A 27,346-nucleotide genomic window follows, 5' to 3' on the forward strand; every position below is an offset into this window, starting at 1 on the left:
CAGTCACACAGACACCGGTGTGCACAACATGCTGTAATGGTCGCGTCCTTGTGTTGAAATGTGCAACATGCTTGTGAAACCACGGTTCTACCGCTAATCACAAAGATGGATACATGGAATACATGACCTGGTCCCATTAAATATCATTACCACTCGAACTGAAAAGCTCTGTGAGGAGACCGTACAAGATTTCCACCCAAGCTTAATCAACTGTCCCAAACCTCTAACCACAGATGCACGAACAGCACTCAACACTTAATATTAAGTAACCACGACTTTATTTTGATTCATTGCCGGCCAACTGAGCCACTCAACGTCATGAAGGATTATTCTGAAGTGCCTAATTTTGTGCAGTACCCTTTCATTTTATCAACCTATTCCAGTAAACAATATACTTTTTACTGGAATAAACAGTATTCTGTTTACTGGAACGGAGAAATAGATAATAATAAATACATAAAAACTTTTCATTGAATAGTAGAATAGTCAAAGAATATTTGCCAGAGCAGTAAATATTCAAATTTGATTTTGATCTGTTTTTGGCATCCCTACCTCTTAAAGAGCCATGCCGTAAAAAAGGGAAGTTGTCAGTTTGACATTGAGCTGCTTACCGAGTAGCTCTCCTGCTTCCTGGGGATGTACTGCTCGATGTTCTTGTCTCTCCAGTCAAAGAACAGCTCCTCCTCCTCCTTTTCATTGACCCACATGATGGCCATGGAGATCTCCTTAATGATACCCTGGAGGTCACGCAACTGACCCAAACGGCTGTGGGACATTTTCTGAAGGAGACATAACAAACGGTTCACCACTTAAACCCTATATACTTTGTCTTAGGTAAAATAAGACAAAGTATATTCCCTAGATGTTCGCCCATTATGACATGCCCAGAATAGGGTCCATGTGGTTGATGAAGAACCAACTAGGAGAAAAAATATACATGAGGACATTGTGATTGTCGGTTTTAGTCCTACCTTCAGACTGTCCCATTCTTTCTCCAGAGCATGTAAGTTGGACTTATCACCCCTCTAAGAAAAAAAGAAACAGGTTTGTAAACGTTTAAGAGGACCTAAAAGTTGAATGTATTATTTGTATTATATGTAATGCTCATTCCATTCCATTCAAAATATACAATCCAAGCAAACTTAAGCATATAAAGTACACAACACACTCTTGAACAAGCCACTAATGAGGACTTGACAGTCTGAGTTAAGGGCAATGGAGATATTAAATGAACTCTAAAGCGTGCAAAGAGATGCAGGGCGGCCCCTCACCACTTCATCCCTGGCACGGTCCACCTCTGGACTCCTCTGCAGGGTACTGTGGTACTTGCTGTGGCTCAGTATCTGCTGCTCAATGGTGGCTGCGTCTTCACCCCATGGTGATTTCTCAATCAGGCGCTATATGGGACACAGCTTATTGTGTTATTATAAGAAAGAACACACACACACACACACACACACACACACACACACACACACACACACACACACACACACACACACACACACACACACACACACACACACACACACACACACAACACACACACACACACACACACACACACACACACACACACACACACACACACACACACACATACACACACACACACACACCGTAATTATACTGTATGTAGTATATACAGTATAGTAACACATACATATACATATATATATTGGTCCTTGCTTGTGACACTGTGCTATGGGTGGAAGCGAAGATACTTCTTTTGACTAATTTAGAAAGCACAGTGAGGCGAAGGAAAATTAGGCCATGCAACACAACCACTCGACACACTAACCTAACCGGTAAGCTACCGGTGTGTCTCAGCCAGTTAACACACATATATATTTTTTTTTAAATATATTGTTTGCTTGAATTTAGGAAACATTTGCAATATTTTGTTTTATTTTTCCAATCTGTACTGAAACCAAACAGAAACTGTGGGTTAATTGAACTGTTGCATCCCTAATAAACACACACACACATACACACACACACTCACAAAACCACTTAGAGCTGTCAAACAGGGGAGAGCTGCAGGGAATGGAATCACAGTTTTATGGGGGAGTTCCTGGGCAGTGTCGTCATGACTTGCATTCTCTCTAATAACCTTGACGGGTGATGCTGTCGTGTCGTAGCATGGTGCCAAATGCAAAGGCCTCACCTTCTGTTGAGTAATCCATGCCATGGCGTCAGTAAAGCTTCTTCCGCCATCCACGACGTCCAAGTCCCCACTTCCTTTGCCCCGGCCCCTCTGCATGCGATGGAGTTGCTGATGGAACTGTTCAATGCTGAGGTGTTTAAACAAAATTAAAGTAGTGAATGGGGCTGAAATTATCAATAATTTTCTTATCGATTATTCTATCGATTACTTTTACGATTAATCGAATAATCAAGAAACAAGTTTTTTGGATAATATTTTTTTTTTAAATGTATATCAACTATATCAATTGTTTTATTATTTGATTAAAATCGATTATTTCTTATAATCAATTAAATTGATTAGTTAGATTAACTGTTGCACCCCTCTTACAGTCATAGATACTATAGAAAGTATATTGTTATCATTATTAAAGTATATCATTATTATTGGGTTATAACTGCCCTACTTCTGAGTTCACAGCCCCCTACTTTGCTGGAGGGCCTGATGATGCTTGGATACCACAACTGACATATCTTCATATTGAACACACACATCATGGAGGTCTCCATAGATTGATTACAGTACTTCCTCTTCCGTGTTTGACACAAAACATCTATTCTATGCCTTTATTTTTACTGTTGCAGATTTACCATGTTACAATCTGCTGACAGGCGCACATGTTCATGTTGACAAATAGATATTACTTCATAGATATTATTAGTTCGTGGGAAATCTAAAAATAACATGATATTTGGGATGATAATCTGAGTAGGGGACAAGTGTGCACCCACACTATTCAACAGTCCAAACATCTAGAACACCGGTTTTCAACATGAGGTCTGGGGACAACCAGGGGTCCTTGAGGGGGATCCAGGCAGGGGCCTGGGAAAACACTGTCTTCACTTTCTCAATTGCTCAATCGTTTTATTGACTCAATAAAACGATTGAGCAATAATTGAGTAAGTGAAGACAGTGTTCGGATGGGAAGATTTTGTGTCTTTGATCTGTGCACACTCCCAGAGATAAAGGGTTATCAGATGGGCATCCGTAGACTAATGCATATCAAACTTTGGGTTCTTGAAATTAAAAAGGTAGAGAATCACTGATCTAAATAACCCTAACCCAGTGGTTCCAAACCTTTTCTGGATGCACAAATCTCGAAAGAGATTGTGTTTTGGATCAAGTTCCTAAGTTTCCAATTTTTATCAATGTTATATTATCATTAAAATCGTAGTGTTTTGCCAATTATTTGGGTGCCCACTTGCAATATCCTCTCAGCCCACCAGTAGGCCCCTGTCCTATAACCCAATAATTAAAATGCATCCATTTCTGCACAACCACCTGCACAGACAGGCACACACACACACACACATAGAACACTCTCTGTTATTTACCTTCTACTGAGGTTGTGGGGTACACGCATACTGTCCAGCTCATTTGCACATCTCTTCAGCTGCTCCAGGCTCTCTGTAGCTAACCTCATGAACTTGATTACCTCCATGTCTGGACCCCCCTAGAATAGCAAATTTTCATTTTTGTATTGACAATAAACAATATTTGTTGTTGGGTTGCAAGTCATCATCAGTAGTATTAGCGTTTAAATAGACAACTACTACATCAAAGCTCATGATGATGATGTTGCATTTGTGGTAATAATGCAGTAATCAGCTCATTATTATTGTTATTGTCAGTATCCCTTTCAACAATTAGAAGACAGTGTACATCACTCAAATTATACTCAGGTGGACTTTAGCTATATCATTCTGTATGTGACTGCATGTGTGTGTGTGTGTGTGTGTGTGTGTGTGTGTGTGTGTGTGTGTGTGTGTGTGTGTGTGTGTGTGTGTGTGTGTGTGTGTGTGTGTGTGTGTTTGTGTGCGTGCGTGCGTGCGTGCGTGCGTGCGTGTGCGTGACATGCTTACATTATGCAGAAGGAGTTGCACTCCCTGCAGGTACTCATTGCATCTGGACTGCAGGACCGCAGCTTTGTTCTGGATATTGTACATACTGCACAGGTTACATGTGTCAGTAGTGTGTCTGTGTCTGTGGAAGAGTGTCAGAGTGTGACATTAGAGGATGTGTGTGTGGTTGTGTCAGGGTGGGTGTGGTTACTTCCATCTGCTGCCTATCTGCCGAGTGCTGGATGCCAATCATCAGCCCTTCCAGTGATTGGTTGGGGTTGGCTACTTAAGGACACCAAACACCTGAGGATTTTGGCAGTACTTGTTGTAGTGCTGTCCCCTGCTCGCCTGCCATATTGTTTGTGCTGTTGATATCATGTGTTAACTTTAGTTATGTTCAGTAAAACCTTCATTAGGCTTGCTGGTGCAAGTAGTTCTGAAGGTACATTGATGGTTAAGGTTGTTACCAGTTTGGATTCTTCCTTTGCTTCCTTTGGGACAGATCAATTTAGTGCAGTTAGGTTAGAGAAGAACTCACTCTGTAATCTTTATTTTTATGTTTGTTAGATTAGACAGTTTCTGAAACAACAGATTTAGTTCTGATTGATTTTGATTATTTATTGAGTTGCCCCATATATCATGTCTTCTGTTAAGGTTGAAAATCATGTTGAAAATCAAGTGTTGAAAATCAAGTGTTGAAAATCATGTCTTAAAATAATTCATTCATTGTCAAATCATGCAATTCTAACAATAAAATAAATGGTCAATAAAAACCAGACTTTACAACCCGTATGTGACAATCCTTAATTTCCCCTAGACCAAAGGATTGTAACAGCACATAACAGAGGAAAACAAATAAGCACAGTCTAATCACATTAAAGAAAACTTGTTCTTAATTGGGAAAATAATGTAACTTTACCCGACATTATTAAGTGAAGGACATAATATAAGCCTAGACTTGGATCAAGAATATCATAGGTGTATTTTATTGAGTCTGACTTTTACTTTCGTATCTATATACAAATGTCAAAATCGATCAAATACATCTATGATAGTCTTGATCCAAGGCTAATATAGGTCAGTGGTTCTCAAAGTGGGGTCCAAGGACTCTCAGGTTTCCTTGAAGGGGGGGGGGGGGGGGGCAAATTGACCCTTCAGATCAGTAAATAGGTCTTTCAAGAACTTCAATGACTCTTTTCCTTGAAATTAAATGGTTTGAGAGCCACTGCATAGGACTATTCATAAAGCCTACAGTTTGTTAAGTCTGTTTGTTTGTTTGTTTGAACAAAACAAAAAATATTGTTATAACAAATATCTACTGGGAGAACATATAGGCTAAATTAGCAGTTGATATGAATGATCGGTCATTTGCCCCTGACCTGACCGTGTAAGAGTAACCAACGTCAGTTAATATGAATGACTATTTTATTATGAGTGATGGGAGGATGATAAATAGGGTGTGAGCACAGTATCTACATGAGAGTTTATCAGTTTATTACCACTGATCAGTCCCCTTTCGGGAACAGAGCCTTCAGTGTGGCAGCCCCCACCCTGTGGAACTCCATCCCAATAGGGATTCGCCATGCTCCAACACTGGACACTTTTAAAGCTGCCTTGAAAAGACACCTATTCTCTCAGGCTTATGGCATATAGTTGTTTGTTTGTTCATTTGTCTGTTAGTTGTTCATTGTTCTGATGTAAAGCGTCCTTGGGTTTATGAAAGGCGCTGTATAAATTCAAGCTATTATTATTATTATTACTGTTGTGATGATCGAAATTATTTACTTTTCAAGTACATTTTTTATTCTGGACTTTTACTTGTAGCAGAGTATTTCATGATACTTTTACTTAAGTAAAAAATAAGAGTACTTTTACCACCACTGATATTTATAGGTATATTGGCCTATAATAGCCTCTATACAAATACGATCCACCTGCCTCGCAGGCTCCTCAGGTGCATACATACCTTGCACCTCCATCTCCTCCAGTGGTGTGTCCTCCCTCTCCTCCGCACTCGTTGAATCCGTTCCCACTGAGGAACACAGGAGGACCGTCGTTCGTTCTGAAGCTGGCGCTGGCCAGGTCCGGCCGCGAGTTACTCCTCCTCATTGTTTTCCGCGTTGAAAGTGTTCAAAAATGACCGAAAAGTTGTAATAGAGTGTTGTTGTGGTGTTCTTCTGTCTGAAGAGGACAGATACTGCGCTCTTTGTCCTGCCCTGCCCGTCGCCTTGTCTGTTGCGCAGATAATGCACTGTAGGACGGAAGGGGACGGTTTTTGGACGAAGACGAAACCACACCTTTGCTCTCTCTGTTGGAACTGGAACGCCTCCTTCTTAAAAATGTTCAGAGGCTGCAGCTCTCAATACCTGTGGAAGGGCATTCCATACATTTTAGTTTTTGACCTTTTTTCGTCCCGCGGGGGAACTCCTCCTCCACCTCCTCCAGCTTAAAAACAACAAAAAAACTAAAAATCGAAGACATTCCACAAATGCTTGTTTAAACAGTAATGTTTGTAAGTGGCTCTAAAAAATTCCACAGAGGCTGACCTTTTTTCGTTCCAGACCTGTGGAAGGACATTCCATACATTTTCCCCACTGAGCATTTTTGGGGCTATTAGACGTCTAAAACATGTCTAAGGGCTAGGCTAAAACCGGTTTATAATTGGTCTAAAAGTGAAAGTTTGAAAAAACTTTCACTTTTAGACCAATTATAAACCAGTTTAGACGGAGGTCTAATAGACGACTATGATTCACTGGGTCTTTTCTTTTTTATTATCTTTCTTCATCTCGTGGGGGAATGCGGAGGGGGTAGCAGTTAGGGGTTAAGTGTCTTGTTCAGGGACACTTAGAACCTTAGGCTTCCCAGGCGGGCTCTCCAACCATTCAACTATGGCCGCCCAACCTGGTACGAGAAATGACCAATAGACTCTGGACAGCTGACCTTAGGGTCCTGCTGGGCACATGATATTGTTGTAGCAGGTCATTGATTGATTGATTGGTTGAATATTTTATTAGGCAAAAATTTAAAACAGTTACATTTAAAATACTTTGTCTAAAAGGTCTGTTCAAAAAAGTCCTTGCGGTCTTGTTTCCAATGAGGTCCTTGGTATTCAATTCATAGTCATATATAGTAGCACCACAGTTCAAATATCAATACAAGAACAGAAACAGAAAAATATAGCACTATGTACAAAAAATAAATAAAAAAATAAAGCTATATGCACAAAAAAAAGGGGGGGGGGTCGTCTGTCTAACGGGGAAAACAGTATACCTCCTTTTTTGGCCTCCTGAAAGGTGAATTCTCAGGGCTGTTTTGAATGAGGCCAGCGAACTGCACTTTTTGAGGGATGGGGTTACACTATTCCAAACCTGGGTGGCAGTGCTGTAGAAGGCGAATTTGCCCATGTTTGTTTTATGGGTGAGTGGTACCAGATCGTTGTTAACGCTCTCTCTAGTTTTGTGACTGTGGGTGTCGCTAACTTTTTGGAGGTATTTACTCAGATATGCAGGAATAGGGGACATATCGGGCAAATTTGCTTTACAATTTTGAAGACCAATCCCATTTTTAGTTTAACCCTGTCTTCTACCCTGAGCCAGCCTAGGCTGGCAAAATGGGTGGGAGAAAGGTGGGCCCCAGTCCGAGGAGTAGCCGAATCAGTTTGTTTTGGGAGGTTTGAAGCTGAAGCTTAGTCTTCAGTGACATCGAGATGTTGGAGTACCAAGAGGTGCACGCAAAGTCAAAGAGGGGCTGGATCAGGGCCCCTGAAAGGGTCCTGAGGGCATCCTTGCTGATAAAAAGGAAACTCTGCCCATAAATCTGGTTCTCTGGTTAACTCTTTTGATCACCTTTGTAGCCATGCTTTCACCTTTCAGGTATTTGTCAAGAATACAGCCCAAATGAAGGGTCCTGGACAATTGGACATCACTGTATGCTTCAAAATGAGGCTCTACTGGCAGTGGTGGGCCAAAATATAAATACTCCTGGTGAAACAATACTCAACCACAAATGAAAGTATTAAAAGTACATTTTCTTTTTAATATCAAAGCATGCTGTATTTAAATGTAGACACTTTACAAGAATTTCCTTTTTTTCAGAAATGTAAATACAATATAAATAATAGTGAAGATAGCAGCTCTACAAGCTCACTGTGATAAGCTGTGAGCTTGTAGATCTTCTATTTAAAATGTTTGTAAATAGGGCTTAAGTGTCAAAATGTCCCCGAGCAAGACACTAAGTATTAAATAGCCCTATTCTGGGCACCGCCTTACCCATTATCCCTAAACTTCTTTGCCATGTTTTACTATTTTGAAAAACATTTTCAAATAGTTCAACTAGCAGATCTACATCGACACGTTGTGAGCTTGTAGATTGGCTTTTTGAACTATTTGAAAATGTTTTTTACGCCAGCAGTCCGGGCCTTTTCTATACATTAAAAAACAAGAAAGAATGACATAGATGTCATGGTGAACGAGCGTTGGCAGTGGCTGGATGTTTTTGGGATGCAGGTTTGTGAGGGCAGGCTGGTATGGCAGATGGTGGATTGTTGGTATGTGTGATGTGTGTAATTTGTGGTATGTATTGTTGATTGATTGTTGTGGTTGTTATCGGTTGTTAGAACATTTTTGGGAATGTATGCAAATGTAAGCAAATGAGGGTAGTTAGTTGAGTGAGTAGGAAATGGAAACAAGCTAAATGTGTGGAAGCTAAAGTGCAAGTAAGTGAAACAAAAGAAGAGTTGATTTAGATGAGTTGTGTGTAGATGTTTTTTATTGAAATAGCAGAGCAGTTACATTGTACAGGTGTTGTTGGCTCATGAAAGTAGCAGTACATTATTAGTCGCAAGATACATTTGTTTAAAAGCAATGGGAAGTACGGAAGTAAGACATGTTTAATTGTATACGCAGAATTCAGCAATGTAAAGGTGGTTGGGGTTCTGCAAGTTAGGGTAAAGGCTTTATTCTTGTTTTGTGAGTGTAATGGAAATGGGTTCATGGTCAGAGTAGTAGCAAGTGTGTATTTGGATGTTTGTGCAGGTGTATTGTGGAGTTAAACGTATGATCGAGGCATCTGCCGTCCATGTGTGTGGATGTAGGTGGTAGTATGGCTGGTTGGAAGTTGTGGTGTTGTAAGAGTTGCTTGAGTGGATGGTTTGGGTGTTGTCTTTGGCAGAAATTGAGATCTCCCATGAGAATGTGGGCTTTGGTGTGGTCTTGGATGAAGTCGGCAAAGGTATGTAAGGAATGTGTGTGAGTTTGTGTAGATCTACAGATGTTTGTGACAATTAAGTCATTAGATGAAATGGAGGTAATTTGGAAAGTGTCATGTGTGGTGTAAGGGAGAGTTGATTGTGGAGTTGTTGGGAGCCAGGTTTCTTGTAACAAAATGAGCTGTGCAGACATGAGCTCATAATGGGATTTTATGTCTTGTATGTGGGCTGGGAGTGAGCGTACATTCAAGGACATTATTTGAATCATGGAAGGTGTGTTATGTTGTTGTTGGGTGATGTCAATGAGTTCGAGCCTGTTATGTTCTGTATGAGCAGAGGGCCATGGTTTAAATAGGTCTTTATTTTGTGGAAGTGATTCTAGTATGAATAGTTGTGAGATGCACTGTACGCGTGAGAGCATAACGTATGGCATTGAATGCTCAAGCCAACAGTTAAAGTCAAGAATCAGTGGGTTTGGTTTTGTAACAGCGTGGCCTTGGATCTTGTGGGCAGTTGTTGCCCATGCAAGTCTAAGTGGGAAGTTGATTGCAGTGGCAATTGACATGCTGTTTTTGTGGAGGCTGAAGTCAAATGCAACTAATGCAATGGCAGTGGCATTCATTGTAGGATATTGCGTTTCGAAGTTCAGTGTTTGTCTTCTGTGTTTGCCGGAATCTGGGTCATTAAATTGTACCATTACGTATTGCACTTCTTTGAGGGAATTGTATTGAAAGTCAATGACTTGTCCTAGGCTGCCATTACTGAGGTTGTCTTGTATATCAATGTTGGATGTTAGCATGACTTTGGCTCCGATTTTGAGTTGTAGGCAATATGGTAATGGTGTGTTTTTTATCATGCCTGCAGTGTCAACTGGTGGTGTAAAGTGTGTTCTTGTGGGGCTTGTGACTTTGGCCTTTAATTCAATGAGTGTGCCTGGAAGTTTTTGTAAGGCAGTGATATTGACTGTATTGACTATTTTGTTTGTTCCTGTTATCAGAAGTGCGTTTTCAGGTAAATGTGGGCTATTTCTGGGAAATACGCGGGTTTGCAAAAGTGTCAGATCCATGTCGGTTGGTTGGCCTATGCGAATGCGATTGAGTAGGTCTGCATATTGTTTGTCTGCACCCTGTCTGCAAAACATATCAAAAATAAAATCGGGGCTTTATTGTGGCTTAAATAGATTCAAGTCGACACTAATTAATGTTTTGGTGCATTCTATAATTTAATAAAAAATTCTGATGCCTCCATAGTCTGTCTACTTCTCTGCAGTGCCTGTAGGCAACAATGGCCGCCGTTCAAAAATGTTCAGACCAGAGAGGGGGCGTCTCCCTGCATGAATCCAAGTTGCAGCAACCAATCGGTGGCAAACAACCAATGATGAATTATGTTTTTGTGATACTTTAGACTTGACTTTAATGCATATATTTTGTATCACATGTTTACTAGTTTTCACGGAGCTTCAGAACCTGCATCTGTTTGAAACTCCACTGTCTCATCATTATCATACTTACCAAGCCGCGACTTCATTAGGGGGAAGACATGATTAATGAGTGATTATGATAAGCGTACATTTCATATACAACATACAGTAAGAACTCCTATAACTTTCACCAGCAAAAATATATATATATATATTAAAAACAATATTGCATACTGTATGATATCATAATTTAACATAATGTCACATTTTAATATGACAATGGGACAATAGATTGTGACATCCTAGGGAGGGTTTTCTCTGTTTAATTGTATCACTTGGGGAAGGTCATTGTGTTTTTTTATTTTCTTTTAACGACAGGTCGTTAAAAGAACGACCTGTCCTTAAGTATTAGCATGATGTATTTATTTTGGCCATCAGTTATTTGTGGGTCATTTCCTTATTTTGTGTATGAGTGTTGGTACGTTTAAAACCGTTCAATACTTGATCTGGGATCGACTAGTGTGTTGTTTTGGTGAGTCTGTGATCGATTGCTTTGGTCCTCAATCCTGAAGAGTGCGTCACAGTTGATCCTGCGCGTGCGCAAATGGTTGTTTTGATCATTTAACTCTCAGCGCCAGAGAAAGCATTGCATGTAGATGGTTGGTAAGATGAATCTGCATGACTAATTGTTTTTCTGTGTGATAAACGCCTTTATTGTATTTGTGTATGTTGCTTATATATTTATGTATGTTTTCGTATGATTGGCGTTATTTTCTTTTCGTGTGTTTCTGTGTTTTATGCAGTTAAATAACCTGCAAATGTTACGCCACAACAACTCATGCTACAGTAGCTAGCAGCCATATCACAAGAGCTAATGTGTGTGCTAGTGTCGCAAGGCCTGGCTGATGGAAACCGGTACTGTGTGGTACTTAACCCGTGTATGTTAATGTGTGAGTGTTCATAAATAACCCAAAGTCAGTATCAATGTTGTGTGTTTTGATGTGTCGTAGTCGCGTCAAGTGATTGCCACCATTTACTACATGAATACGTCCCTAGACAGACAAATAGATATTGAGTTACTGTTGAGCTCTAGATATCTGTTAGCCCCATTAAGAACCTGTGAACATGATGCTGCTAAAATATTGTGCATTTACATTTAAGAATGTCAGATTGTATGTAATTGTTTTGTTGTGAAACTTTTATATAAAGTACACTGTGTTTGAGCAAAGACACACAGAGTGTAATTCATTCATTCACACGTTGTCCTTTTGCATAACATTTCACAGTAACCAAGAAGCTGTCTGTGTTGTTTTGCTAAGAAATGTACTTTGAGATTAAGTGTTGTGTTTTAACCCATGTTGTCAGCTATGTGAGTTAAGTAACAAAGGGGCTAACAAATTACAGGGATGTACTTAAATTCATTATTATTGTACAATTCCCATGGTGGAGCTCTACCCTTCAACGTCAAGTCTGGCCCCTGTGATCTGCACTCCAGTCCACATAGGCCTACTGTCTCCTTTAACCACGACCTGCTACGCCTGAGATCTTCACTGTAGTTCAACTTTGAGCAGAAATTAAGCAATATTGACCATGATTTAATAAGAGTGCGTGGCTCAGCTTTGGGGGTACTATGCGTCTGTACGTTGATTTGAGTCATTTCCCATCGTCAGAATCAATTGCACAGCAGTGTCATTAGATGACATTGTCATATGTTTTGATCGATGTAAATGAGGCTATTCATAATAAATGACAGTTTTGATTGGCCACATTCCATATGCTAATGTTAATCTACCAAATAAATCTACGAAATCTTTGTAAAATAATATGTCTATATGTCTGTCTGTAAAGGTTGAGTCTCCTGTTGGTGGTCTTGTATCAGTATCCCTGCTTCATCTCTCTGTCAGCTAAGGGCAGGGGTGGACTGGCCATTTGGCGTACCGGGCGGTGGGCCGCGGGCCAGTGGGCCACTGGGCCACCCAAAAAAAAAAAAAAAGTGTTTTTATTTATTTTATTTTATTTTTTAAATCAAATATTTTTGCTCCCGTTTTAGGATTATTACGGTCATTTCAGGGTCGTGTGGCCCAATTATTAGTTACGTTAATGTTTGGGCTGGGATGCTTTCCAGCAGGGGCCTCAGTGCGGCTGCAGAGTTCATGTGCAGGGCTGGGCTGAAGCAGTGAAACGCCCCCCCCCCCCCCCCCCCCCCCCCGGGGGGTGGTGGGCCGGTCCGGACCAAAATGCCAGGGCTGAATTTTGGTCCCAGTCCGGCCCTGGCTAAGGGGTCCTTGGCTGAAAAAATTGGGGCCTGTGCCCTGGTACATATCAAACGGGGGTCCTTAAAATTAAAGAGCCAGAATCACTGGCCTAGATAGTCATTTAGGCTAATGACCACATAGTAGACTATGTCTTCCTAGCTTACCAATCACACCATTCAAGTAACACAAATCTACAGGTTGATAATGTTTTATTTGTTCTTACAAAATTGTGGCCACAAGTAGCCTATGTTATATCAAGTTATTGTTATGATGGTTATAACATTACAGGTCCACAAAAGGAACCCACGACAACAGGTGATTTAGCCTTATATATATATATATATAAGCACATTTTCGTCATGTAGGCAATAGAGGGAAGTTTATTTATTTATGGTCAACAACAACACTTACTGGCAGTATGGACGATCGGTAGCTTAGCTACCTACTTAGCATAGTTTGGATCTGCTATGGTGAAATATAGCATTTCGGTAGCTTAGCTACGTACTTACCATAGTTTGGATCTGAATGAATACATTGGATATTGGATAACATATTATCCAGTGAGAGAGTGTGTGACGCGTTGTGGGCTTGTAGATCTGCTATTTTCAAAAACTTGACAAAATTTGAAAAACGTGCAATGTTTTTGCAAACATTTTTAGACCACAAATGTTATGGTGGTCCCTGGCACTAACCTCGTGGTTGGACATACAGTCAGTGGAAAAAGCATGCACATTTTTTACTTTAGTAAGAGTATCAATACTGCAATGTAGAAAATGTAAAATGACTATGTTATAAGTAAATGTCCGGCATTAAAAATGTGCTTGAGTAAAAGTACAAAAACATTGGTATCTAAATGTACTTAAAGTACCAAAACTAGAAAGTAGGCTACTCATTATGCAGAATATCCCATTGCACAAGTTGTCAAATGTGTGACATCTTTTGAAAATAGCAGATCTACAAGATCTGTGAGCTTGTAGATCGGCTATTTTCGAATGGACGAAATGTTTATAGGGGTGAAGTGGTTAATGTAAGTTTTGTAATAATAATCAAAATCTACAAAGTAGTACTGAAGTTGTCAAATAAAAAAAGGTAGGCCTACTGCCACATAACACTACAGGCCTTCACATAATGAACATAGGCCTACTGTAGTGTGCACATAACACTATAAATAGCAAGGTTAACATTAGCCTAGTACTGTAGTAGTTCAGATGACACCTTGTCAAAACAACTATACAGGAAAAAAGCAACATCACTGTGGGTGGAAACCATAGACTGTATAAAATGAAGGTGGAAACACGATCGTATGAGGGGCCGTTTAGGCCAAAAATAATGAAACACTTTCACACACGCTAACGAGACAGTCTTATACTTACTACTGAAATGCTTTTACATTCAATTTTGAGACACTTTCACACACACTGATGAGACACTCTTACATATACTACTGAAATGCTATACGTTCAGTATTGAAACACTTGCACACTCACTACTGAAACACTCTCACATACATACATACTTTGTAAATAGATGCACGTTCATATATGAAACTTTATACATACTCATCTGAACACTTACGCATACATATGAGAAACACATACACATACATATATACTTCTGTGCCATATACACATGCATACGAAATGCTTGCACGCATACAAGTTAAACATTTATACATTTATATCTGAAACACTCACACATACACATATGAAAAGGCTGCATGTATATCGCTGAACACTTGTACATTTACAACTGAATTTCTTGTATATTATTACAAACTAAAATGAAAACTTTAGATGCATGTGCAAGCCTTTCACATGTATTCATACGAGTCATTTCAGTAGTATGTATAAATAAATTCAATAATATATATACACATAATTTCAGTGATATGTATAAGTGAGTTCAGTATAATGTATAAAAGAGTTTCACATGTATTCATACAAGTGATCTAAGTAGTATGTATAAATGATTTCAATAGTGTATATGTTACAGGGTGAATGGAGAACCAGGGTGATTGAAGAAGGCTCGCTCGTTTTTACCCACCCAGCAATTCTGTAGAAGAAACACTAGAGGGAGCCACAAGCCAGGCTTGTGCACAAGCACATATGGCCGTGACCATCCACACACACACAGTCACACACACACACACATGCGCGCGCACGCACACGCGCTCATGCTTTCAATGGACTGTTAAGATACTTTTATTGTGTTCTGCTGGCTTTTGTTTTAGTTTCTCCCTGACACACACACACACACACACACACACACACACACACACACACACACACACACACACACACACACACACACACACACACACACACAGTGATCCATGAAAAGAACTATTCTGTCCCTATCGGTTTACAAATCAAACGGCGCTGAGTCGACTAGTGGAGCGTCGGCCGGTCAGTGCGGGCACTCGCGCCCGGAGGCGCGAGGGCGCACTTCCTCGGCCTCAAGCTCCACTAAGTCGGCGCGCCGTGCGTGTGAACGCGTGTTCAGCGTTCCCCTCATAGATATTATGGTTGCTATGTGGGGGGGAACAACAAAAGACAGGTCTCCACTCTCCGTCGGCGCATCAAAGCCCCGCCTCTCCGCGCTCTCCTTCTCCTCCTCCTCGGAGGAGGAGAAGGAGAGAAGGAGAGGACGGGACGGTTTAAAACGCGAGGAGGAGGAGGAGGAGGAGGCTCCTCTTCCTCGCGAGCCTCGCGTAATAACCCCCCGCATCGCAGCGCCGTCCTCCTCCTCCTCCTCCTCACGAGCCTCGCTAATAAACCCTGTCTCGAAAAGCCCCGCCTCGCCCCGAAGGAGCCCCGTGCCTAAAAACGAGCGCTCTGTCTTCAATCACCCTGGATCTCCATTCACCCGGTGACATATATATACACCATTTTTAAAGCATGTACAGATCATTTCACATGTATTCATACAAGTAATATCAGTGATGTATATAAGTAATTTTGATAGTATATATAAATCATTACAATAGCATATAGATCATTTAACTATAATGTATATAATTTCACATGTATGCATACAAGAAATCTCAGTAGCATACGGAAGTGGTTTCAGTAACACCGGAAGGCACAGGGAGGTGCGCGCGCACACCAGGAAGAAACTTCCAGACAACAGAGAAAAATATATAAATAATTCGCGGTAAAATATTTTTTTACCGCGAATATTTTACAAATCCACGGGACACCACCATTTTGCATGACCACGTCCTACTTTATCCTACTTTATAAACAATAAAATCCACTTAGAAATGGTCTTAGAAAGACGATACAAATATCAATAATAATCCACGGGAGCCGCCATTTTGCGCATGCTCAGACCGAATTCTTTAGGTAACACGTTTGCGTGTGATGTATATTTGTGGTCGGAAGAGTGGCTGAATTAGTCTCCTGGTGAAAGGTTCAAGAAGGGAAGTCCAGTCCAAGGATTTCAGTTAGGTTTCTTTTTATTCCACCCAACAGGCATTCTGCCAGGTACAGGTCAGATTAGCAGAGCACAGCATCACAGGTAACAACAGTACTTTATACCAGATTCAGATCCTACTCCCAAGGGAGGCCCAAGAGTTAAGACCCGCCCTTACTCCTTTGTCGTGGCTCGAGTCCCCGCCCACAGCCTGGTATAACATTAGCATTGTCCTTACAGTGTAACAAACTTGTCTTATGTCCAATTATCAAACTTTACTATTACACAAAACCTTGTTTAGTAATCCTTGTTCAACATCTCTTAAGCTTTATATTAAGACCACACACATTATACTTTCATGATTGCAAACAGCAGTTAGAAATCCAATGAGTCAACATAAGACAACAGTTACTTCAGACTGAATATTTTCCCTAAATGGCATTTCTCTTTGTTAGTCATAGTTCTCAACACTTTAATCATTTCAACTACTCATTTAAAAGGCTTTTAGTATTGTGTACATAGTCTTTACTCAGCTTGACAGAGTTAAAGCCAAACTTAAAGTTCTTCTGTAGCCATTCTGTCCTCTGTCTCTATGCATTCACTGTCTGTGGCCCACACCCAGGAAGGAACAAAGGATATTTTGATCCATTCAAATTAAGACAAAAGACTGACTCTATGGGTTCGAACGCAAGACGGGGGTAGCATCCAGGGGGGCTAGCTTCAAGCAGTCTGTATACACTAGGACAATAGTATTTTAATCAACCACTTGGTAACAAAAGGTTTTGGCTCAGCGACTTGTTTTGGTTCACACTTAAAGCGGGGAGCCTCTGCTCCAGAACAAAGACCAGGATCTTAAAGGGTTGACTTGATCAACACATCAATAGCAAATTCATATTGGAGGGCATTGTCAGGGGAATTCTCCACTACCTGTCGCTCAGCTCCACATAATTCTGCCTCTCAGTATGGGATTTGATTTATTATATGGACTTATGTTTGAACGGATACTTCACGTGTAACACCGTCCGCGCAGTTGAAACGTGACGCTTGTAGATATGCTATTTTCGGCTGCTAGGGTTCAAGTGGTTAATGTAAAAAAAAAATAATCATATCACACAATGATTTGGCGGACCCCCTGTAGTAACTCTGAGGACCCCCTGTTGAAGCCCCCTGCTCTACTCTATTTCATCTAAATTAATGGATAAGTTATAGAACTGCCCCTGCATTGTCATTACAGCCATTTCCTTTAAATCAGTGGTTCTCAACCAGTGGTCCTTGAGGGGGTCCCCAGCAAAAGGTTTTAATACATTTTCAACCCTTTATCCATATTGTATATGTTGGCTATTCAAAAATAGCAGATATACAATAAATAAAAATAAAAGATTAATGCTATAGTGGCACCAAAAAGATTCTGAGGGCAACACAAAACCCCCGTTGACAAAACCGTCCCGGGGGGCACCGAACGGGTCCGCACTGACCCCAAATAGCTGATGTATGCTATATGGGTTGAAGTGGTTAAACTGCTGGGGACCCCCAGAACACTTCCAAGGACCCCCCTGGTAGTGATGCGCGGCAGCGCGGGACGGGCGGGTCTCTGTCTGTCTGTCTGTCTGTCTGTCTGTCTGTCTGTCTGTCTGTCTGTCTGTCTGTCTGTCTGTCTGTCTCTGTCTGTCTGTCTCTAAATGAAGAAAAAAAAACCTGACCACGCATCACCCCCCAGGGGGGTCCCCGGACCCCACTGTGAGCACCGATGCGCGCATCTTCAACAGGAGTTGGATGGGATGGCCTAGCGACGCGTGTTTAATACAATTAATACATAGATACATTTTGATTGGTCAAAAGTCTAGTAAACTCGTGTGGATTAGCCTACGGAGAATTTTTTATGAAGTTTTGATCGGAGAGCTACGCACTTATGGTTCTCTTTGTGTCAGTCTGTGCAACGTATGGTTCGCGGCCCCGGCCGGAGCGGCTTGGAGCGGCAGGCGGTTCTTGAGTAAATGTACTTAGTTACTTTACACTGTCGATTGGTCTATATCCAGCCCAAGTCTGTATCATCATACATTTCGACAATTTGAAAATAGCAGATCTACAAGCTCACAGATCTGTAGATCTGCTATTTTCAAAAGATTTGTATATGTCATACAGAAAACTTGTGAAATGGGACATTCTGCATAATGAGTAGCCTACTTTCTACTTTTGGTAGGCCTATTTTATTTTTTGTAGGCTACTTTTACTCAAGTACATTTTTTATTCCGGACTTTATACTTAACTGTTACTTTGTAACAGAGTATTTCTACATTGCAGTATTGATACTTAAAGTAAAAATGTGAGTACTTTTTTTTCTCCACTGACTGTATCCATGTCCAGTCCAACCACGAGGTTAGTGCCAGGGACCACCATATAATATTTATGGTGTTTTTCACAATTTGTCAAATATTTTTGAAAATAGCAGATCTACAAGCTCACAATGCATTGCATTGTGAGCTTACAAGCTCACAATGCATTGCATTGTGAGCTTGTAGATTGGATATTTTCAAATAGCTGATATAGGCTATATATGTAATGGTTAAAGTGTTTATACTGCTGGGGACCCCCAGAACACTCCCGAGTCCCAAGGACCCTGGTAGTGATGCGAGGGGGTCTCTCTCTCTCTCTTGTTTTGTTGAACTTGTGCTCCGTGGCGGGGCGGGTTATGAAAAAAAACTGACCCGCGCATCACCCCTGGGGGTCCCCACTCCCCGGACCCCATTTTGAGCACCAGTGCGCTCATCCAATGGGATGGCCTATACTAGATTGTTTAATAAAATGAATAGGCCTACATAAATGCATTTTGATTGGTCAGAGTAGCAGTCACCAGCATTTCCACAAAATATGACTGCTGTCCGAATAAATAAAAGACGCATTTTCGCTCCGCGAAATTTCGTCTTTGATGTGGTAGCTTGCATTGACTTTATAAGGTTTTAAAAAACAGGCGAAAAAAAACTTTTTTATTTGCATGAAGAATTCGCCCCAGTGTGTAAGGACCTTACACTGCTGCGTAGGTGATATATTAGTATTCGATATCAAATTAATTAAAGTGGGTCTCCGTTCCCCTCCATGCTGCCTTTGTCTTCTCCTTCTTATCTTCTCCTTCTCTCTGGAAGTTTCTTCCTGGTGTGCCCGCGCACCTCCCTGTGCCTTCCGGTGTTACTGAAACCACTTCCGTATGCTACTGAGATTTCTTGTATGCATACATGTGAAATTATATACATTATAGTTAAATGATCTATATGCTATTGTAATGATTTATATATACTATCAAAATTACTTATATACATCACTGATATTACTTGTATGAATACATGTGAAATGATCTGTACATGCTTTAAAAATGGTGTATATATACACTATTGAAATCATTTATACATACTACTTAGATCACTTGTATGAATACATGTGAAACTCTTTTATCATTATACTGAACTCACTTATACATATCACTGAAATTATGTGTATATATATTATTGAATTTATTTATACATACTACTGAAATGACTCGTATGAATACATGTGAAAGGCTTGCACATGCATCTAAAGTTTTCATTTTAGTTTGTAATAATATACAAGAAATTCAGTTGTAAATGTACAAGTGTTCAGCGATATACATGCAGCCTTTTCATATGTGTATGTGTGAGGGTTTCAGATATAAATGTATAAATGTTTAACTTGTATGCGTGCAAGCATTTCGTATGCATGTGTATATGGCACAGAAGTATATATGTATGTGTATGTGTTTCTCATATGTATGCGTAAGTGTTCAGATGAGTATGTATAAAGTTTCATATATGAACGTGCATCTATTTACAAAGTATGTATGTGAGAGTGTTTCAGTAGTGAGTGTGCAAGTGTTTCAATACTGAACGTATAGCATTTCAGTAGTATATGTAAGAGTGTCTCATCAGTGTGTGTGAAAGTGTCTCAAAATTGAATGTAAAAGCATTTCAGTAGTAAGTATAAGACTGTCTCGTTAGCGTGTGTGAAAGTGTTTCATTATTTTTGGCCTAAACGGCCCCTCATACCTATCGCATCGTCCGTCACCAGCGTCATGGCCGAACTTCAACCTGTTTTTTGCACTTTCTCCATTACAACCCGTACATCTACATAAACGTTCAGGTTTCAAATATAAAGTGCGTACCCCATGGCCATGGATGTTACAATTATATACGGGCCGTCAGAAGTACCCGTGTCTTCCGTATTGTTCAATGAAAAGAATTCTAATTCGATCAATGGCCTCTTTCTCCGAATTTTCTCCATGCTTTCAACTAAGCGAACCTAGCGGTTGGGAGGTGTATTGCACTCTGATACATTGTAACTGTATGAGGAAATGGCCGTCGATCGGATTAAAATGCTTTTTATTGAACAACACGGAATAAACGGATACTGTTGAGGAACCGTACATCATTATAACGTCCGTGGCCAAGAGGTAAGTACTTTATATTTGAAATCTGAACGTTTATGTAGATGTAGGGCCGTAAATGGAGAAAGTGCAAACACCAGGTTGAAGTTCATCAATGACGGTCGTGACAGACGATTGTCTTAAGATCAGTAGTATATCCATTGTCAGACAAACCAAAATACGAAAATATCTCTGGCAAACACAATAACGCACACACACACACACACACACACACACACACACACACACATACACACACACACACACACACACACACACACACACACACACACACACACACACACACACACTCGCGCGCCACGAGGGAGGCGGCATGTTGTGGAACCCTGTGTGGACTGTGGAACCTCATCCAGGAGGGTAACAGGAGGATAGATTCCATAGCCCGAAGGGACAGTCATGTGTTTGATTGGTTGTTGTTGGTTGTCAGGGCAATATCACAACCAATCGGTGGACGGACATTTAATGATGACGCGGTTTCAGACCCTTTTTTAGCAAACCCGCCCCCTTTTTCCAACAGACCAACCAGACTTACCCAACCCCGCCCCTTTTTCACAGACGCCCCGCCTCTCTATAAATAGCTTCAGAGGTTAACTCCCCGTTTTTGCCATTTGCCTGTTATCTGTGTTGGAACGTGCTATCGCTCGTTCAAAAAAATGTGATATGCAAATGTCTAGATAGTCTCGATCCAAGGCTATGGTGCTCAGACTTCTCAGGTGCCCACTGCCCACCCGCGACCCCCCAAAACAATCATATTTGAACTGGGGACCCCCCCACCCTGATTCCACAGATACATATTGTGAAAAATGGTGCCTCTTCCTTATATTATTTGACGATTTGGAATGTTTGACCAGTTTTTATAGTATAGTTTGCTGATTACCTTCGATGCAATAATGCTATTTTTTCATTTAATATTTGTTTTTCCTAGGTATTAAAAAGGTCTTAAAAGTTTTATCATGTGGCGACCCCCCTGGGGCTCCCGACCCACAGGTTGAGAACCACTGTAAATTTACTGTAGGCTACCTACCTTCATTGTGCATGATGATGACCTCTGGCATTCTGTATATCGGCTTGTTTGTTTGACAGTGTTGGAGTGGGATTGCATAACGTGTCATTTGTCTGAAAGAATGACTTGTTTAATTATTTACGACCCAAACATTCCAACACTCCCTGAACTATTCCATGGACTATTCCATGTCATACAGCAATCTTCACAACACAAAGGCGAATATGCCAGTTACGTTGTTTAACTGTGTTTAAGACTTAAATATCTTATATATTTTACCTTTTTTGCTTCATTATATTAATATGTGTCTCAACAAACATCATTAAAGCGGGTTCTTGTCTTCCATGCTAATGTGTTCACTGTGCGGCCTTTCTCCAAACCTTACCTCACTCCAGGTTGGCCGCTTGAATGATCCTAAAACCATGTCAATTAGCGCTATCTAGAGGTATAAGTGGGTGTTGCGTCATAAAACAAAGTCATCGTTTTGGGACCACTGGCCAGCTATATGTGCCATTTTTTACATTTTGCATTATTACGGCCAGAAAAATACAACTGTAATATAATAATTAAACAAATATAAAAGAGTACTGCAGGTTTTTGTGCACCACTGAAAGTGTCCCCAATTCTCATTCTATTGGCAACTAAAAACTATTGTCAATTATCATGTAGGCTTTCAAATCAGAAAGTTCTACATACCCCTAAACACAGTTACTCTTCTTAATTCTTACCCTATAGTAGGCTAGCCACTATCTGAACAAACACATGATACACAGCAGGACAGACCAAATATCTGATCTGATCTATAACCTTGTGACTAGCATAAACACTACATGATTGGCTGTCACGATCATGATAAATAATTGCAATTTAATTGTGTTTTGGGCATTGAACATTGGAACATGCTAAAAAAAAAAGGCTTAGGTGATATTTCAGCTATTTTTGAAAATGTTTGAAAATGTATGGAGATTTTTCAACATGGAAACGATTCTGGCAATTATGCAAAAATAATTGCAATCAGTCGATTATGTAATACTTGTGACAGGCCTAACCACCCTATAATTATCTTCAGACATGGGAATCATATTAGGAACTCAATATAAAACATTTGGCAAAACAAAAAGCACAATTTTGGCTCTCTTTCATTCACTGTACACGATATGATCACACCATATGGCTGCTGTAACATGCTGAACATCAATCTATGATTGGTAGATAGCCTACATACTGCTTATTGTTTCTGGATTCCTTGAACCATGGGATGGTTCATGTTAAACTGTTGCCCTATGTTATAGATCAAGAAAATGAAACATATATTCTAATCAATTAAACTTTATTTTTCATTACATGTTATAAGAAAAGCATTTTACTACATGTCAACAAGCATTTGCATAGTGGAACTTCAGCATTTCCTAGTAACAAAAACGTTCTCTTTCAAAGAATTTCAGCATGGTATCAGCCAAACTGAAACTGACGGATTTATTATTATACTATTACAATATTATAGAGATATTGATGGTACACTCATCACTAAAGACAAGGTCAGATATTAAAATGTACATTCTTAAACATTTTATCTAAGAAAACAATTATATAAAGTGTCAGCCTGAATCTAAAAAGTTGAATATTGAGACACCCAAACCCCCCACAGTTTAAATCAATCAAAACAGTAAATAGAATTTAAGACAAATCTAAAGTAGGTACTGCTAACTTCATCCAAGCTTTATTGCTAAGGCCTAAGCACATATATATAAAAAAAAAGTATATTAATCACATAGTAACCACTGGCAACAAACACAAACTATTTTCATTTCTGTCTATGTTATATTATGAAAGGGAGCCCTCGCTAAAGGTTTTAGTGTTGGAAGAGAAGGTGTAGGTGTAAGAAGAAGAGTAATCAACACTGCCTCTACGAGAGCCACTCCTGGAACTGGCCTTAGAGCCAGCCCTGGACCCAGAGCGAGAGCCTGGGTTCGAGACATTGTAAGGGCTGCTGATGCCTTTGGAGGACATGGAGGAAGCTTGCAGCATCTTCATGCTATTACTCTCCTCCACCATGCAGCTGTCCATGGCCTCCTTGTATGAGATCTTCAGCTTGGTTTTGGGACAGGTCAGGTTCTTCTGGTGGTTGCGAGTATCCTGCAGCTTCTGGGCCCCTCGGCCGTCCAGCCAGGCCCAGCGGATGGCATCCTCGATGGTGACACGGCTACCGGTGCCTGGTTCCAGCAGGCCTCCCGTAACATACTGAAACTCCATAAATCTCTGGCCCGCCTCATAAGGCAGCCATTTCTCCTTCACAGCCTCTGCCACTGACATCTTCCTCTTCGTCTTCACATCCTCGTAGCCCATGTAGGCTTTCTGAGAAGCTTTCAGCTTAGCGGCCATGTCATCATCGATAATGCCCTGATGGGCAGCGTCCTGCAAAGACAGCCTCTGGCCGGTAGCAGGGTTGATGATGCCCCCGGTGCAAGCCTGAGCCTCTAGCAACCTCTGCGCTGTAATAGTATCAACTATGCCTCTTCGTAGCCCCTCTAGGATCGTTATCTTCTCTATGGTCTCTGTGTCAAAGATGGCCGCCACAGCACTGTGGTCATCAAACGTGTCAGGTGGAGAGAGGGTGATGGAAATGCTGTTGAAACGTTTGCGCACGGTAGGGGAGGACGGGGCAGACAGCGTGGGGCTGCTGCAGGTGACATAGTCATCGACATTGCTAGCAGTGAGGGTCATCTCGGTGATGCTGGACTGTTTAGAAATGAAGTCGGCCAACTGGGTCAGGGTCAGTGTTCCGCTGCGGTACTCATCCACAGTTTTTTGGTCGATGATGCCCTTGTCCAGGGAGTCCTGGATATCATACTGAGTTCCTGTTTTCCGGTCTACGATTACCAGGCGCGAAGAGCCGCCTGATCCCGTAACTGTGATCTCCTCCCACTCGCACTCCTGCTCGGACAGCTCCAGGAAGGTGTCATAGTCGATCAGCTCCCGGTGGTAGGCCTCTCTCACCGACATCTCCAAGCCTGTGTCTGGGTCCACGATCACCACCCGCCTTTTGCGGAGGACGTTGGTGTGGCTCTCCTCACATTTTTTGGGCTTATTCTTGTCTTCCAGCGGGAGCAGCACCAGGCCTGTTCGGGGGTCTTTAATGCACCTGTCCTTCAGCTGAAGATATGTCAGGTTCTCCTTGGTGTTGGGGTCAAAGAAGCCTTTAGTGTCATCCCCTTCGTAGGTTAGGATCCCATTCATCTCCTCGTCAAAATAGCCTCTGCTGTAAGCCACTTCCACATCAATACGGTGGCTGTGTTTGGGGTCAATTATTCCACCACTGGCTATTTGGGCTTCCAGCAGACGGATGCCATGACCCTTCTCAATTAGATCTTTATCAATGGCCTGGAAAAGGGAGATGGTCTTTCCGGTGGCTGGGTCTTTGTATCCAGTGACAGCCTTCTCCGCAGACGCCAGTTTGTTCTTAAACTCTTTGCCCACCAGACCTCTCTTTGCAGCCTCCTCTACAGTCAGAAAGAGGTTGTTGACGGGGTCAATTATGAAACCAGATGCAGCCTGGGCCTCCAGGAGCTCCAGCGTGGTCCCTCTCATGAGCAGGCCTTCCTTCATGGCTTGGTAGAAGGAAATGGTTCGGTCATTGGCCTCATCATAGATGCCTGCAATACAGGTAGAGCCATAGAGGTAGGATTTGAGTCTGTCCTCGATGTCTTTGCCACTGAGCTTGCCCTGCTGGACCTGTTGCAAATCATTCTCATTCAACAGCTTGGAGTTGACCAGCTCTGTAATGGAAACCTCGCCACGGAGTCCCTTTACCGTCATGGGCTTTTCTGGGCCGGGGAGGAGGAGCAGGCCAGATACAGGCTCCATTCTACATTTTGACCTCAGATCACTATAAGTAGTGTTCTCCCCTGTGACTGGATCCAGATAACAAGTAGGTTTCTTGTTCAGAGCCTGATAGAGGTCCTCATCAATAAGGTTGCGATCAAGTGCGAGGTCTTTAGGCAGGAACACACCCAGAACAGGGTCCAGGATGCCACCGACAGATTCCTGAGCCTGGAGCAAGCGGATGGCCGTCTCCTTATCTATGCGACCCTGTTTCAGGGCCTGTCCCACAGACAGCATTTTGCCAGTGTATGCATCTTTGAAGCCCGTGCTGGCTGCTTCAGCTGTTAGCAGAGCGTCTCTGTCTTCTGTGTCTACCAGCCCCCTGGAAGAGGCAGTGTCCACAGGCATCCTTTCATTGAACATGGGGTCCAAGATATAGCCGGTCGCAGCTTGGGCCTCCAGCAGCATGACGGCGCTCTGCGGGCTGATGTGGTCCTTGTTTTTGGCTTCAGTGAATGGCATTTTCCCCCGAGATCCTTGGGTCATACCGGCAATGACGCCAGTACCTTTTAAACTAAGCTGAATATCCACAGCCACCTCATCTACTGACTTCTTGCCCTTCAGGAGCAGCTCCAGGGTGGACTTGCTGATGATGCCACAGTCACACAGCTGATGGGCCGTCACCTTGCGGCGCACGGCGTCAAACACCAGCTTGGAGGGATCTACTGCTTGGAACTTCTCGTCAGTCTGGGTCTGCCTGCACAGGGTGTCAGGCCTCCGCTGCAGCCTGGTTAGCTCCCTCTCCAGGGCGTCTCTCTTCAGCACCAGCTCGGACGCCTCCTTCTCAGAGATCAGCAGCTTGTTCTTATACTTCTCCTCCAAACTCCTCAGCTCCCTCATGAGCCTTTCCACCTCGCTCCTCAGGGAGCTCCGCTCTCGCTCGGTCTCGCCTCTGTCCGAGTCACACTGCCTCATCTGACTCTCTTTCAGCTCGTACTGGCTCTTCAGGTGGTTCAAGTCCTTGCGGGTGGCCGTGTTCTCCTCCTGCAGACGCTGCTTGTTTCGTAGCTCAGTCTCCAGTGTGATCTTGATGCGGTTGAGCTCCTCCTCCAGGCGCTGCATGCGGGCCTTGTCCTGCTCCAACAGTTTCACTCTGGTCAGCAGGGTGTCTTTCTCCAGCACCAGCTCACTGTAATGGCTCTGGGACTCTTGAACCATCATGGATGTCTAGGGAGACATGAGAAAACAAACCGTTACAGCTACAAAGAAATAGACACATGTCACATTGGGATAACAGCTTATTATATATCTTCACTAAGTAGTAAATCATTGCTGTCAGGCAGGAACCTTGTATCTCCATTTTTTTAATGTTTTGTTGTACTCGTAAATTAATGCCCTATTTCATCATACTACAATGTCACACAAAAATCTAAAAGCTCACAACGTGTCGCATTGCGATGTGTTGAGGTTGTAGATGTTTTTTTTCTTCTTCTTTTTCTTTTACCAAATGCAAAGTATTAACAAGAGCTTGTGACTAAGTAATAAATACATCGGATCAATTGGAACACAGGTTCCTTTTCCTCATTTCCTGAAAAGTTACCGTTTTGTACATACGAGGTCCAGAAACCCTTTACGAATCCACTGACATGATACATACCATAGATATGTATTCAAATTAGTTGTTATAGAATAATCTATGAAGTAACTATGCATGCTTAATTATTAT

The 27,346-nt window shown here is 41.7% G+C and overlaps 3 protein-coding genes across 4 annotated transcripts in view; 1 reads left to right on the plus strand and 2 right to left on the minus strand.

Moving 5' to 3' along the window:
* LOC308093486 (uncharacterized protein) overlaps window positions 1–6,291 on the minus strand; it is a 39,030-nt gene extending 32,739 nt beyond the window's left edge. The window contains exons 1-5 of the mRNA XM_080439824.1: window positions 6,014–6,291; window positions 2,168–2,294; window positions 1,272–1,397; window positions 972–1,025; window positions 612–779 (exon numbers count right to left, since the gene is read on the minus strand). Coding sequence (XP_080295950.1) covers window positions 612–779; window positions 972–1,025; window positions 1,272–1,397; window positions 2,168–2,294; window positions 6,014–6,156 — 618 coding nt within the window. The 5' untranslated portion in view covers window positions 6,157–6,291. The remainder of the gene's footprint in view (window positions 1–611; window positions 780–971; window positions 1,026–1,271; window positions 1,398–2,167; window positions 2,295–6,013) is intronic.
* ripk1l (receptor (TNFRSF)-interacting serine-threonine kinase 1, like) overlaps window positions 1–27,346 on the plus strand; it is a 733,201-nt gene that overhangs the window by 523,028 nt on the left and 182,827 nt on the right. The window lies entirely within an intron of this gene.
* LOC308093487 (desmoplakin-B-like) overlaps window positions 23,128–27,346 on the minus strand; it is a 31,348-nt gene continuing 27,129 nt past the window's right edge. Inside the window, exon 4 of the mRNA XM_080439825.1 lies at window positions 23,128–26,847. Within this exon, the coding sequence (XP_080295951.1) occupies window positions 23,623–26,847 (3,225 nt within the window). The 3' untranslated portion in view covers window positions 23,128–23,622. The remainder of the gene's footprint in view (window positions 26,848–27,346) is intronic.

The sequence above is a fragment of the Gymnoscopelus braueri genome, assembly GCF_963280865.1.
Source record: "Gymnoscopelus braueri genome assembly, chromosome: 10".
NCBI classification, from domain to species: Eukaryota; Metazoa; Chordata; class Actinopteri; order Myctophiformes; family Myctophidae; genus Gymnoscopelus; species Gymnoscopelus braueri.